Below are 13,931 nucleotides of genomic sequence, written 5' to 3' on the forward strand. Positions count from 1 at the left end.
GGCGTAGAGCGATTGTATTGGTGGCTTACTTCTCATTAGCTTGCTGGTTAATTTCCATGAAGGGGATTTGTACCTTTGGCTTTTAACATATAATCTGTTAGTCTACTCTGCCCTTTAGCAGGCTTACGCACGGAAAGGAGGATGAAAGATATGCTGGTCTTGGGCAATGCTGGCCTCTGGCATGCATCCCGTCCTGAACCCGGCAGTGAACAGTTCTAGGCGGAGCGTCCTTTCAGGAAGGCGTTACACATGTCTATAATACATTTACATACTAAATATAAAATACTATTAAGTAATATTATCATGTAAATAGTAGGTAGGGTGAACGCGGTATATTCCAATATCGTGGGTAATTCCATCACCTCTCTAGCTTTTCCTTGATATTAAGCTTTGTTTTAGTTCCATGCATTTGTTGATGGTTAAAATGGTGACGTCATACATTTGCGCGTCAAACTATTGCCAGAACACTAGGTCTTGGCCATCTAGTGGGAAAATATTGAGATCCAAAGAGAGACAATGCATGCCACCTGGTGAGATCATCGAAAAATGTGTCAAATTTGACAGTTGACCATGCTCTACCAAATAGTGAATACACTGAATAGGCCTAACTGTTTTTATAGGAAGAACATTATGGTTTGAGACTTTTAAATACGTCTGTGAATATATTAGGAATCCTTCAAGTATACTTGTATAAATAAATTCATGGTGCCATTCTAGATGCATTCTTAATTACCATCTACCTATGGAATTTTGTAGCGCACCCACGTCCACCTTAGAGCGCACTCAGCGTTGCACTGCAGTTGAGACTTGAGGGCTCAGCTACCGGCTTGCACAGCTTGAACAGCTGAGATTTCTAATTACATTTCTATTGTGACGAGCCAATTCACAACAAAATCAATGTAAATTATACACCTGTTTAACAACAGCCTATAAATTTTAATAATACATTTATAGAATAAAGCCTAAATATAAACTATTCCATGTAGAAAACGATTGAAAAATTCATTTTAACAACGGAAATACATTATTTTGAAGTTACGCTCTTTCCATTGCTAACGAGTAATGGAGACAGGAGCATCATCTTTACCATCCTTGAATAACAGAGAAAACACGTAGTCACTCACTTCACTTGACATTTTGTAGCCATAGCTTCACACTTCACTTTAAGGCAAGGTTCAAGATCTAAATTGAAAAATTAGCAACTGAAGTGTCGAATCGGTGTTAAATGAACAAATACAATTTAATATATCTAAAAGTTACTCTGTTTAACATTAATCATTTATCTTTTGATTTCAATTCAAATAGTATTTAACGATTACTAAAAAACTGTGGTTAAATGCAATCCTGCTGTTTAGTTAGTAAAACCTTTTTTATGTCATGGCTTTCCTATACTCTGAAATTAATTGGCAAAATGAAATTGCGTATCATAATAAATGGATGTAAGGTTAAATTTCCAAGTTGATATGAAAACTACACATAAATATCATACTGGGCATGACTTTATTCAATACTTTGGTGTTTATTTAATGAAATGATAGATTTTTCTTGGACAATGGTGAGCGTTCCAAATGATTTCACTGAGAATTTTATGAAAAAGACACGAAGCATGTGGCAACAGCAGCGGATCAATATCAACTACATCCTAACTTCCATAATATACCATGATATACTAATTAAATCCAAATCAATAGTTTGTTCACTTTAATTATTCAATATTATTACGAAATATTTTTTTCTGCCTAAATTTCTTTCGAATGGATGAATAAATGTTATTTGAAACAGAACTAGTTTTTGATATGCATGCGTAACAAAGAGCAGCGGCTCCGTGGTATATAAACTCACTGCCTCCTCCTACTGCACCCACTTTATTTAAGAGCAGGGTCTTGTGTGGTAGTGACATTCTCTTCGTGTCACGTTCCACTATTTCTTATAAAACTTAAAAAGTGATTAAAAAAATCGACATAAAATTTAAAAAACTACAAAAAAATTAGTTGTATCTTCTATATTTGTTTTTTGAGGTGAGTTTTTGTACGTTTAGATTGTTTTGTGCATAGTAGCTACTGCGCCATTGACGATCGAGGTGGAGACGTTCAGCCACGCAGGTTCGTATCGCTTGTGAAAGCTGTTCCAACGGAATTCGTAGTCATGATACGACCTCAATGTTAAAAGTATGATCTGATTTTGCTATTCTTCTTACTTATTTACTGAGGTTATACGAACATCGTTGTTGATAATTAGTTAATAATGTAATTTTGAAATTGAAGGTGAGAATACGGATTTTTTAGAAAGTTGAAGTAAAATCTAAGCCTTGAACTCTAATCTTGTTCCGATGGCTGACGTCGACGAGGTTGTTGCACACTCGAAGCGTCGAATGTACTGTCAGACAGTTACTGTCTTGGTGTTATAGTACCTACCTAAATGAACTGGTAGTCTGGTACTTTACCCGAGTGGCCGAGTTTACTAGTATAACATGTGCAGTGTGCTATAACCAAATCCTTGCTAATGTTAGAAATGTGTTTAGGCTAATTTCTTTAATTTTTGAATTGTAAAATGTACCTAAATGAAGAGAAAATCTTGTCACAGGTGAAAAATATGATAGATTATCAAATGGCAAAAATATCTAAGTGGCTCAGAGCCATCTTTTTTTTTTTTTGGTTAAGTAAGTCTTCACAATTTGTATTTAAGATGATCTAGGCACTCTGCACAAATAGGGCCTAGGAACCTTAACTTAGGACTTAGCTTACGCCGCTAGTCTGGAAAAGTCCTATTTTTGTCTGGAATATCGCGGCTCTAATATCATATAATTTCAGTAGGTATGAAATCTCGCGGCTCGAATGTCATAAATTTTTGTTTGATTAAAAAAGCTAGGCTAGCTACCTAGCCTACCTACATCAAATAGGGCCTAACTGGAAGCCTACATACCTTCCTAAACTTAACATTTTCCTAGGCTAAATGTTAAATTTGACCTTTGAAATGAATTTGATTGTATAGGAATAACCATTTAATGATTTGATCCAATTCCATGAAATGGCTCCACTCATCCAGAATTATTTGATAGAATTAGGTAACATAGAAAAAAATTGAAATTGTGAAAGATTTCTTCAGACTTCTTTGGTAAACCAGATCTTTCAGATTTCATTGGTAAACCGTAAATGCACCATATTCCAACATCTTGGGTAATTCTGATACTTCTCAAATTTTCCTTATTAAGCTTTGTCTTAGTTCCAAGCATTTGTAGGCTAGATGGTTGAAATAGTGATGTCATACTATTATGTGCCAGATTTTGCAAAACACTAGGTTTGGCAGGAAAATGACAAGATCCTCAGAGCGAAAGTCCACGTCACCCAGTGAGAACATCAAAAAAACGTGTCAAAGTTGATAGTTGACCTTGCTCTAGGCCTACCAAATAGTGATGAACTGTTTGTGTAGAAAGAATATTATGGTTTGAGACTTTGAAATAAGTCAGTGAATATATTAGGAATCCTTTGTATAGGGTAAACGTGGTATATTCCGACACATTAAGGACGCATCGGCCATCGAGAAATGAAAGACTATAAAAAATAACCGTATGCTTTACTCGATTTCTGTTTGCTTTACCCGACTCTCAAAACACCATACTACGTGCCAGCAACAATGAAACGTCACAAAATGTTGCCATATTTATTTAAAAGCCTTTAGAATGCAAACCTACCAAATCCCTATATTCCGTCTCCGACACTGTGTGTGACTATATTTGACACGTGGTGAGACGTATTCCGACCGCGCTTCAAATTGTACTAATATGTACGTAATTCCGACATCCACGTGTTCGAATTCCGATTGCTGTGCAAGCTGTATTGGAATATGATACGGCTTTGAATTAGAACACAATTTAATATTGAGCACTACTTAATTAGGCTTTTAATTAAGTTATTAGGCTTTTAATTAAGAAAATTTTAATTTTTGCACACAGCTTGGAATGAGCTGTGTGTGTCCAATTCAAGTTGTGTTGGAAATAGTTTTTATGTGTCTAAATGCGTCTATCAAATTAATCATCTATTAATTTATTTACCACTTGCAATCAGCAAATACAAGTATACTTATAGGATTCCTAATATATTCACAGACATATTTAAAAAGTCTCGAACCATAATATTCTTTCTACACAAAGTTTATCACTATTTGGTAGAGCAAGGCCAACTGTTGACTGACACATTTTTCGATGATCTCATTGGGTGACCTGCACCATCTCTCTTTGGATCTCAACATTTTCCCGCTAGAATCTAGATGGCCCAGACCTAGTGTTTTGGCAGTAGTTTGACATGCAAATGTATGACGTCACTATTTCAACCATCAACGAATGCATGGAACTAAAACAAAGCTTAATATAAAAGAAAAACTAGAGAGGTGTCGGAATTACCCGCGATGTCGGAATATACCGCGTTTACCCTACTTGTATTTGCTGATTTTAAGTGGTAAATAAATTGATAGATGATTAAGTTGAGAGACGGTTTGAGACACATAAAAACTAATTCCGATACAGCTCGTTCCCAGCTGTTGTATTCTGATACAGCTCACACTGATACAGCTCACACAGGGCGTCAGAATTACAAATTGCTTTTTTGAAGCGTTGTTGGAATTAGTCTCACAATATGCCAAATTTAGTCACACACAGCATCGGAATTCAGTAATTTTGTTGATTTGAATTCTAAAGGCTTTAGAATAAATATGGCAACAGTTTGTGATGTTTCATCATTGCTGGCGCCGGGTGCGTGGTGTGGTGTTTTGAGAGTGACGTAAAGCAATCAGAACTTGGAATTGCGCATTTGGTAATCTTTTTATAGCCATTCATTTCTTGCTACATCCTTGAAGTGTCAGAATATGGTGCATTTACCCTAGTTACTGCCATCACTGCTGTGGCACATTTAAAAATTATGGCCTGATGGTGCACTTGTTAACAATTAGATAGGTAATTCATCTAGTAGACCAATTTAGAATATTCAAAATTTCCCTGAAATAGTGGGTAAAAACTAGACTTTTTAGTGGATTTATAATAATCATGGGTGAAAATAGGCCAGTTTCTTATTTCCCTATGACCTTGGGAAAGTGATAGTTTCAAAGCAGGGACTTTTTTGGACTCTTCCTTTCATATAATTTTGAGTCCTTTGAGTAGACCTGTTAAGTGTCATGGATAACAGTAACAGCATTTATCTACATAAGAAATTGGTTTAAATCTTGAATAGATGAGGAATTTAAAAATATGCATTTTAAAATTGCTTTTTAAAGACAACACTTCCAAAGAATCCAGTATCTCCAATCTTAGAGATGTACAATGAATTTCTCATCTAATTACACTTCCAAAGAGTCCAGTATCTCCAATCTTAGAGATGTACAATGAATTTTTCATCTAATTTCCAAAAATTAAAAAAATTAACTTTTCAATTATTGCAACCGCAATATAAGTTTTTTAATTAATAATATTTTTTTAAAAATTACTTTTTAAAGACAACACTTCCAAAGAATCCAGTATCTCCAATCTTAGAGATGTACAATGAATTTCTCATCTAATTTCCAAAAATTAAAAGAATTAACTTTTCAATTATTTTAATATATATATAATTTTTTTAATATATAATTTTTTTTTCAAAATTATTTATTCTGTTAATTAATTCATGCATTGCCTCTGACTTCACACAAGTGTGCAAAATTTCAGATCAATTAAACAGGTAAAAATGTGCCAAATATCAGTTATAAGATTTGGAGCTGACAAAATTATTTTTTCAATTTTTTTAATTTGAAATTTTTTTTTGTAATTTTTAAAATTTATTTTGACATTTGATTCATGCATTGTCTCTAACTTTACACGAGTGTGCAAAATTTCAGATCGATAGGATAAGTAGAAATGTATTAAATTTTGATTACAAGATTTGTAGCAGACAGACAGACAAACAGACACAGACAAACAGACAAGAAGTGAAGTTGAAGAGAAGTGTTGTAAAATGAACTAATGCTCCCATTTCTGTGCTTTGTCGCCATAGGAAAGAGAAATAGAAATGGGTGTTATTGATCACATCCATTGGCTTTTGTTTAGAATTCATTGGTGGTTTTGGCCCATTTTTGCTGTTGATCTAATAGGAATCTATTGGCTGCAAAAATGGCAAGAAAGCGCTGGTTGTAGCTTGAAAGGTGGTATATTCTAAGCTGGAATTAGAACTGGTGAAATGAACAACCATATGTGTAGGCATTTCTATCTCATTCACGGTCATTGTCTCTTTATCAGATTGTTGACCATAGGGCACAAGTTTTGTTTTGAATTATACATCCATTTTTAAATAATATAAAACATGGGCAGTTGAAAATTGATATGAATGGTGTTGCAGATAATTTAGGACGATTATCTAGAAAATACTCACTTGGCTTACTATGGAAAATTCTTGTCATTTGGCTCATTCTAATAAATCAGGTAGGAGCCACCTGTGAACAAGACAAAAATGCTAGTGTTTGTAGTAAATTTTACCCATTTTTATGGGCCTTGCCTAATTTCTTTCATATAAAACAGAAATGATGCTTTTGCACAAGCTTCTGGAAATTTTGCTCCCAAAATTGGTTGTTTTACAAAATATTTCTGGAAAATTCTTTTTGATATTCAGATTGGTATTAGGTTCTGAGAAATGAAATTCAGTATGTGATAAGTTCTTAACTCATCACAAATTTAATTCGTCTTCTGCCCATGAAAATTTTCACTCGTATATACTAATTTTATTTATTTTCATAAATGATTTTTGAAAATTGAACTGAGATCAGTTTGTGTGAAAAATCAACCATCCCTTTATATTGCGTCTTTAAGGTTAGACAAGCAAGTCTTTTCACAAGTTAAAGACTAGGATTATAGTTGCTGCACGCTTTGATTTTTTGATACCCTTTTACAACACTTCTCTTTAACTTCACTTCTTGTCCGTTTGTCTGTCTGCTACAAATCTTGTAATCAAAATTTAATACACTTCTACTTATCCTATCGATCTGAAATTTTGCACACTTGTGTAAAGTTGGAGACTGCATGAATAAAATGTCAAAATAAATAATTAAAAAAAATTTTTTTAAATATTAAAAAATTGAAAAAATAACTTTGTCAGCTACAAATCTTATAACTGATATATGACACAATTTTACCTGTCAAATTGATCTGAAATTTGGCACACTTGTGTGAAATCAGAGGCAATGCATGAATCAATTGACAGAAAAAATAATTTAGAAAAAAATTTATATATTAAAAAAATTAAATTTTTTTAATTTTCGAAAATTAGATGAGAAATTCATTGTACATCTGTAAGATTGGAGATACTGGATTCTTTGGAAGTGTTGTCTTTAAAAAGTAATTTTTAAACGTATATTATTCCAGTCATTTTCATTTGAATTTCTTGTATAATTTCGACTTCTTGGCAATGTTGATTTTTCACTGTATAGACATTTTTCTTTGATCTGAGTATAAGCGGTTTTGACTCCTATGTTTGGGTATTATTCAATTTGTTTGGGTAAGCTGCTAACTCTTTGTATCTGTAACAAATCAATCGGATATTGACAAGGAACTTATCCCAGTGGGTCTTGTATTAGGAAACCTATGTTCCACATTAAAATATCGGAAAAGTCTGATCCATATCTGGCCTTACCAAGTCACCTTTTATGAATATATATAGTACTTGTAATAGGGTGAGAAGGATCATTTTTATTTTAACACATTGACTACATATTGGTATATATGCGTACCACGAAATTATTTCTCCAGGAGGTAGTGGTACATAATTCAGGTTACCTAAAATCGGCCAAATCCGAGAACAGAAAAGCCCAAAAAGGCTGATAATTCAATGTATACTAGTTTATTTGTAGGTGCCGCTATAAAAATTCCATTTACTTTCTTTTTGCAGTATTTATAATTTAATTAGGAAGCACCCCTATCATGAATTTTAGCCGGCCAACGCAATTAAGAAAAAATAAATCACGGAATTTGTCTGAAAAAAATGACCGTCTGGCAACCCTGCTTAAAAAAAATACAAAAAATGAAATAATAGTACAAGATGAAGCAATCGTAGTCAACGTGTTAATGTGCCTACTAAAGCATCATTCGAGCCCATGATATTGGAGCAAAGTCAACAATACACAGCCCAGCTGCATCCTTGACGTCCAATTCATCACATATTGACCCGTTTTTTTCAAATCCTCGGCTTTTTTGCAGTGCTTTGGATCGTGCATCAGAGCACATTTTTGTCGATCTGTTTGTTGGTGAGGCAAATGTTAATAATGTGGGGTCCCACTGATACAGAACATGCTCATAAAGTTGCGGGTTTGTATGGTTGTTTTGAATGTATGGTTTCAGGCTTGTATGGTTGATCCATATATGGTGTTTTGTAAACTTAACATGTTCTCTTTTTATAACTTCAATTTTACTCGAAAAATTATGTCTAATCTAAATGCATAGAGTATGTGAAAGACCAAGAGAAAATAAGTGGGTTTTTGTTAAAACCAATGTAATTTTCTGATGTTCCATTTTGAGAAAGCTACCTATAGCATGGAAATCAAATAAACTTGGCAGTTGTAAATTTTGTTGAACATTTACACCATAGCTGCAACACAAAAGAATTCAACCTGTTAATAAAATTTTGAAGTTCAGTATCTGCGTTTGGAATGATTTTTACAATTTTTTTCACAAGTTAATGTAATCGAAATACAAGCTCTAGAAGTAAAAGACAACACTGTAGGTCTCCTTTGACTGCAGGTGTGGGTTCTAACCATTAACCTATCTTACTGTAAAGTTACACTCCCTGATTTTAGAAGCTTAACCCAGAATTTTTGTTTCAGTGTGGAAGCAGTGAAGCAGCAACATGAACGCCACCCAGACAGGAAACAATAGCTACCCACTAGCCTCTCTCTATGTTGGGGACCTCCATGAGGACTGCACGGAGGCCATGCTGTTCGAGAAGGTGATTCATATATTGAGATCAATTCATTTGTTGAAACAAATGGTTTGATGGAATTGATGAGAATAAAATTCAGGAAACGAAGATTATTTAAACATATCCGCACTAGAAAGTAGTTTGTTCTTGGTTTCATTTTTTTAATGTAAGCTGGTCGATTCAGATTTTGCCTAATTCTTATTTAAATGCTGTGATGCTATTTTGACCTCAGAAATAATGTTTTTACTTGAAGCCTTGTGTTATAATTTCTCCAAGTTATTGCTTCTAATGGACAGTTTATTGAGTTCTGATAATTTCCTGAAACGCTGGTTCATGGTATTGTCTGACCAGTTAAGTTGATTCTCCTACATCATTTTGGCTACATAAATATGCATCAATATGTGATAGTTTCGAGAATGATTTGAGCGATCACTGCATTCGATTTGTGCAGTTCTCGACTGCAGGCCCTGTTCTCTCCATCCGCGTTTGCCGCGATATGATCACCCGTCGGTCACTTGGGTACGCTTACGTCAATTTCCAGCAGCCCTTCGATGCTGAGAGAGCGCTTGACACCATGAACTTTGACGTTATGAAGGGCAAGCCAATCCGCATCATGTGGTCGCAGCGTGATCCGTCCCTCCGTAAGTCTGGCGTGGGCAACGTCTTCATTAAGAACCTGGACAAGTCTATTGACAACAAGGCCATGTACGACACCTTCTCTGCTTTTGGCAACATTCTCAGTTGCAAAGTGGCCAATGATGAGAGTGGGAATTCCAAAGGATATGGTTTTGTCCATTTCGAGACGGAGGAGGCTGCCAGGAGCGCCATTTCCAAAGTCAACGGGATGTTGCTGAACAGCAAGAAAGTGTACGTGGGAAAGTTCATTCCGCGTGCTGAACGGGAAAAGGAACTTGGTGAGAAAGCCAAAATGTTCACCAATGTGTACGTCAAGAACTTTGGTGATGAATTTGATGATGACAAACTTTATGAAACTTTTGCTCGCTTTGGCAAGATCACCAGCCACAAGGTCATCGTGGGAGATGACAACAAGTCCAAGGGCTTTGGTTTCGTGGCTTTCGAAGACCCTGAAGTTGCTGAGGTTGCTGTTCGTGAGATGAACAACTTTGAAATCAACAACAAAGTCTTGTACGTCGGTCGCGCTCAGAAGAAAGGCGAACGACAAGCCGAGCTCAAGAAGAAGTTCGACCAGATGAAGATGGATAGAATCAATCGCACGCACGGCGTTAACTTGTACATCAAGAATCTTGATGATTGCATCGATGACGATCGCCTGCGCAAGGAATTTGCTCCCTACGGTACCATCACTAGCGCTAAGGTCATGATGGAAGACGGTCGCTCCAAGGGCTTCGGATTTGTCTGCTTTAGCCTCCCTGATGAGGCTACTCGCGCCGTAACGGAAATGAACGGCCGCATTTTGGTGGCCAAACCTCTGTACGTTGCCCTTGCTCAGCGCCGTGAAGATCGCAAGGCTCAGCTCGCTTCTCAGTACATGCAACGCGTTGCTGGAATGCGCCTGCAGCACGTGAATCAAGTTTATCCCGCTGCTCCCTCCAACTATTTCATGCAAACTGCTCTCCAGCCCGCTGGCTATCGCTTCAACAACCTCATGCCTAATATTCGCCCTGCTGCTCCTCGCTGGCAGCAACCAGCTACTCAGGTGCGTCCTGGACAAGCGCAATTCTCGGTACCCACTGCAGCGGGCTATCGCGCAGCTACTGCTGGACCTCGGCCTGCTCAGCACGCTACTCGCGGAGTCTCGCCTGGTGTGCCCCGTAGCGCCATCCCTCAGCAGCAAGTGGCCATGGGACTCGTGCAGGCTGCTGGAGCTCCTCGCGTGGTGGCTCCTAATGCTGGTGCTGTCCCTCAGATGACAGCTAACTTGCAGCGTCCTGGTGTCCATCCCGCAGCCGCTGCAGCTGCTGCTGCCGCTTCTGTGGTCAACGCGAACACCTACAAGTACACCCCTAACATGCGTAACCCACCCACTGTCAACCAGCAGGGCATGAACATGTCCAATGCTGGTAATGCTGCCACAGGTGGCCAGCCTGCCGTGCATGTGCAAGGGCAAGAACCTCTCACGCTTAACATGCTTGCCACTGCTGTACCTCAGGAACAAAAGCAGATGCTCGGTGAGCGTCTGTATCCTCTTGTGCAAGATTTCCATCCTGGCCTCTGTGGAAAGATCACTGGCATGCTTCTCGAGATGGACAATAGTGACCTGCTGCACATGCTTGAAGATCGCGCTTCTCTCAAGAACAAGATGGACGAGGCTCTGGCTGTGCTTCAGGCCCATCAAGCCAAACAGCAAGTCGCTGCGAGCATCAAGAAAGAAGAGCAACCTCAGATGTAAGGGCGTAACTAAGTTCTGTTTTATCTGGGCTGCTTTTAGTGCATTTTCTTTGATATGGATTTTAAAGTATTTTTTAGCTGTTCAAGGAATTTCTTTTAATGCACTCCAATCTATAAAAATGAAAATCCTAAAAAAATCGTAAAACCTCTTGAAAAAATCCAAATATGTTAGGAAGTCGACGTAACTTAGTGCTCTAATGAATAGAAATGTAGTAGTGTACGATGTTTAACTTGCATTGCATTGCTGTTATTCATGTACTTTCATTAAAAACTGGAAAATCATTTCATAAAAACGGAAAACAAGTAAGATATGCCGGACTAACTAAATTCAAAATATTACTACCTTCCTTTTTGGTTTCATACATCGGTAATTAAAAGCTGCGTTTTATTTATCTGTAACCTTCAATTATGCCACTGATATTCAATCCATGACTTGATCGTTGTTGGAACATAATTTTCTAGTCAGGTCTGGAAAAATGTTCAGAGACGATTTGTATGTTCACGCTCTGGAGTCTCGATAGTTCGGGATTTCATCATCCGAGCACTAGTTTCATTGCTTGAATATCGCTGGGAAGCTACATTGAGCCTCCGGCTGAATCAATAGTTCATACCACTCGCTGAAATTTTTTTATTGGATTTCTTAATTGCCCATAAATTGATGTCAATTAAGTTCTTTTTCCCATATTATTGGCCTATTGGTACTTTTTGAGAAACTCCCGTTGAAGTCATTCCAGCGCCAGCTACCAGAGTTGTGCAATTGACTTGTCACTGACTTCGGGTACACAACAGTATGGAGGGAGAGTCGCTTCTCAACTAACAGCGATTCACTTTATCAGGGCGGCTAATGATTCACTAGTCGCTCGTGACAGATTTTTGAAGAGTCAGTGAGGCATAGATCGGATTTGTGTTGAATATAGTGAAATTTGATTTTGTATTTGTACTGGAAGTAACAAATAGCTGCTTCATAACTCGTGCGATGAAGCACAGCCTCTTTGAATCTTCCAGAAACTGGTACACTAAATGCTCATTCGTATGAACTGCGAACTATTAGCAAATAAATGGTTAGGCCATGATAGCTCGGTGAAGAATGCGGCAGGTGTAGCCATTGTAAGCTTATGTGTACGCTGGACAACAATCATGAAACACCAATTTCGTGCGCCTGTTCATTTATCGTGACATTTGTTGATGGTCGAATTATAAAATAAGCCAGCACTGAAATGCTGCGCACATCACTGCACAGTGATGAGCATCTTGTCCTTTACTGAAAAGAGGAATGATAGAACCGACTGATAACTAACTAGGATATGCTGCGATAGGAATCTTCCATTTTGCCTCTCCAGAAGACATTATTGCGCGAAAAGTTACTGAAATAGTTCCTGCTAAGGTCAACATTCCTGTTCCGACAAAATTATTCCTCGCTCGCCAGTCTTCAGGTCCGTCCGCTGGCATGATTCTAGAACTTAAACCTACGTCCTTTGCCCGTATCATCTTAAGTTACAATTGAATTTTCTTAATGGATTAAAGAAAAGTACGAACCAATTAACTGAAGCAAGTATTGACATGCTCTGCAAAAAGGCCACAAGCACTGTCATATTGCGCAAGCGTAAGCATTTCATTTACTTGGAAAAACATACTGTTCAACATAACCCTAAAGATCCTCACTTCATCAATTCTTCCATTCACCTATGGTGTTAATTGCAAGTTGTAAACCTAATTACCGCTAGTGATAATTACCAAGGTTTCTCAATTCAAAATTTTTCCTTTCCAAGTTTCGGTGACAACACTAACTTCCAAACTTTAGGTTCGGGCGCGCGACCAGCGGCAAACAACAGCTTCATCGTAGGTGCGTCTGATCAGTCTTCAGTTAAAAGGCTATATTAACTTAAAAGCTTCAATATGGTTAGAAAATTTCAACTACTTGTCAACACAAACTTTTAAATATTTGTCCATTGCACACTTCGCTATCACCACTCTCGTACATTATACTGCTCATTGAAGTATATTACAAGCAAATCGTAGCAACGATTGTGATATAAATGTAGCATTTCTTTTTCAAGTCGGTAATAAAGTGGCCATTTCTTTCGGATGCAACTGTCCCGCGCACGACCAAAAATCTGAATAAGGGAAAGTTCAACTGAGAAATTTGAGTGTAGATAATAATTTAATAATGACCAATATGCTATTGTTCTTAAGATTACAATGAATTATATAATTATAAGTATTCTTCATGGTAAGATGGCGCAACAGTACAGTATTTTAACCATGCTCATGGTAATTAAGCTTCAGAAGCTGGAGAAATAAAACTTATCTAAGGATGAAACAAGTCTGAACTATAAACGCCTGAGACTAGGTATTAGAGAGCAAAGCACTATGGTAAAATGACGCATAAAAATCGAAACCTCGTACAAATGGTATTGTGTTAGGGTACGCACACAGTGAAAGCAGGTTGCCAGCGTGCTGGTTACCTGCTCAGGCTGGCGCATGAAACCGTAGAATACAGAAGCCTATTCGTACAGGTTTTCACTGTGAACACTTACATTATTATCCTATGTTCATTCTTGTGGCAGGTTGGAGCAGGTTGCCCGCGCAGGAAAACCTGCTTTCACTGTGTGCGTACCCTTACGTTCGAAATTA

General features: G+C 37.3%; 1 protein-coding gene across 1 annotated transcript; it reads left to right on the forward strand.

The window, feature by feature from the left end:
* Positions 1–1,848: 1,848 nt before the first annotated feature.
* LOC108683085 (polyadenylate-binding protein 4-like) lies at positions 1,849–11,674 on the forward strand. The gene is made up of 3 exons (XM_018172366.2): positions 1,849–2,018; positions 8,833–8,954; positions 9,379–11,674. The coding sequence occupies exons 2-3, from the start codon at positions 8,856–8,858 to the stop codon at positions 11,296–11,298; spliced, it is 2,019 nt and encodes a 672-aa protein (XP_018027855.1). The 5' UTR covers positions 1,849–2,018; positions 8,833–8,855; the 3' UTR covers positions 11,299–11,674.
* Positions 11,675–13,931: the final 2,257 nt, after the last annotated feature.

This window comes from Hyalella azteca, unplaced genomic scaffold, assembly GCF_000764305.2.
Source record: "Hyalella azteca isolate HAZT.00-mixed unplaced genomic scaffold, Hazt_2.0.2 contig11898, whole genome shotgun sequence".
Classification (NCBI taxonomy): Eukaryota; Metazoa; Arthropoda; class Malacostraca; order Amphipoda; family Hyalellidae; genus Hyalella; species Hyalella azteca.

Coding starts and splice junctions, on each gene's coding strand:
- LOC108683085 (XM_018172366.2), top strand. CDS start 8,856: ATGAACGCCACCCAGACAGGAAACAATAGCTACCCACTAGCCTCTCTC. Junction 8,955..9,378: donor AGGCCATGCTGTTCGAGAAG/GTGATTCATATA, acceptor CGATTTGTGCAG/TTCTCGACTGCAGGCCCTGT.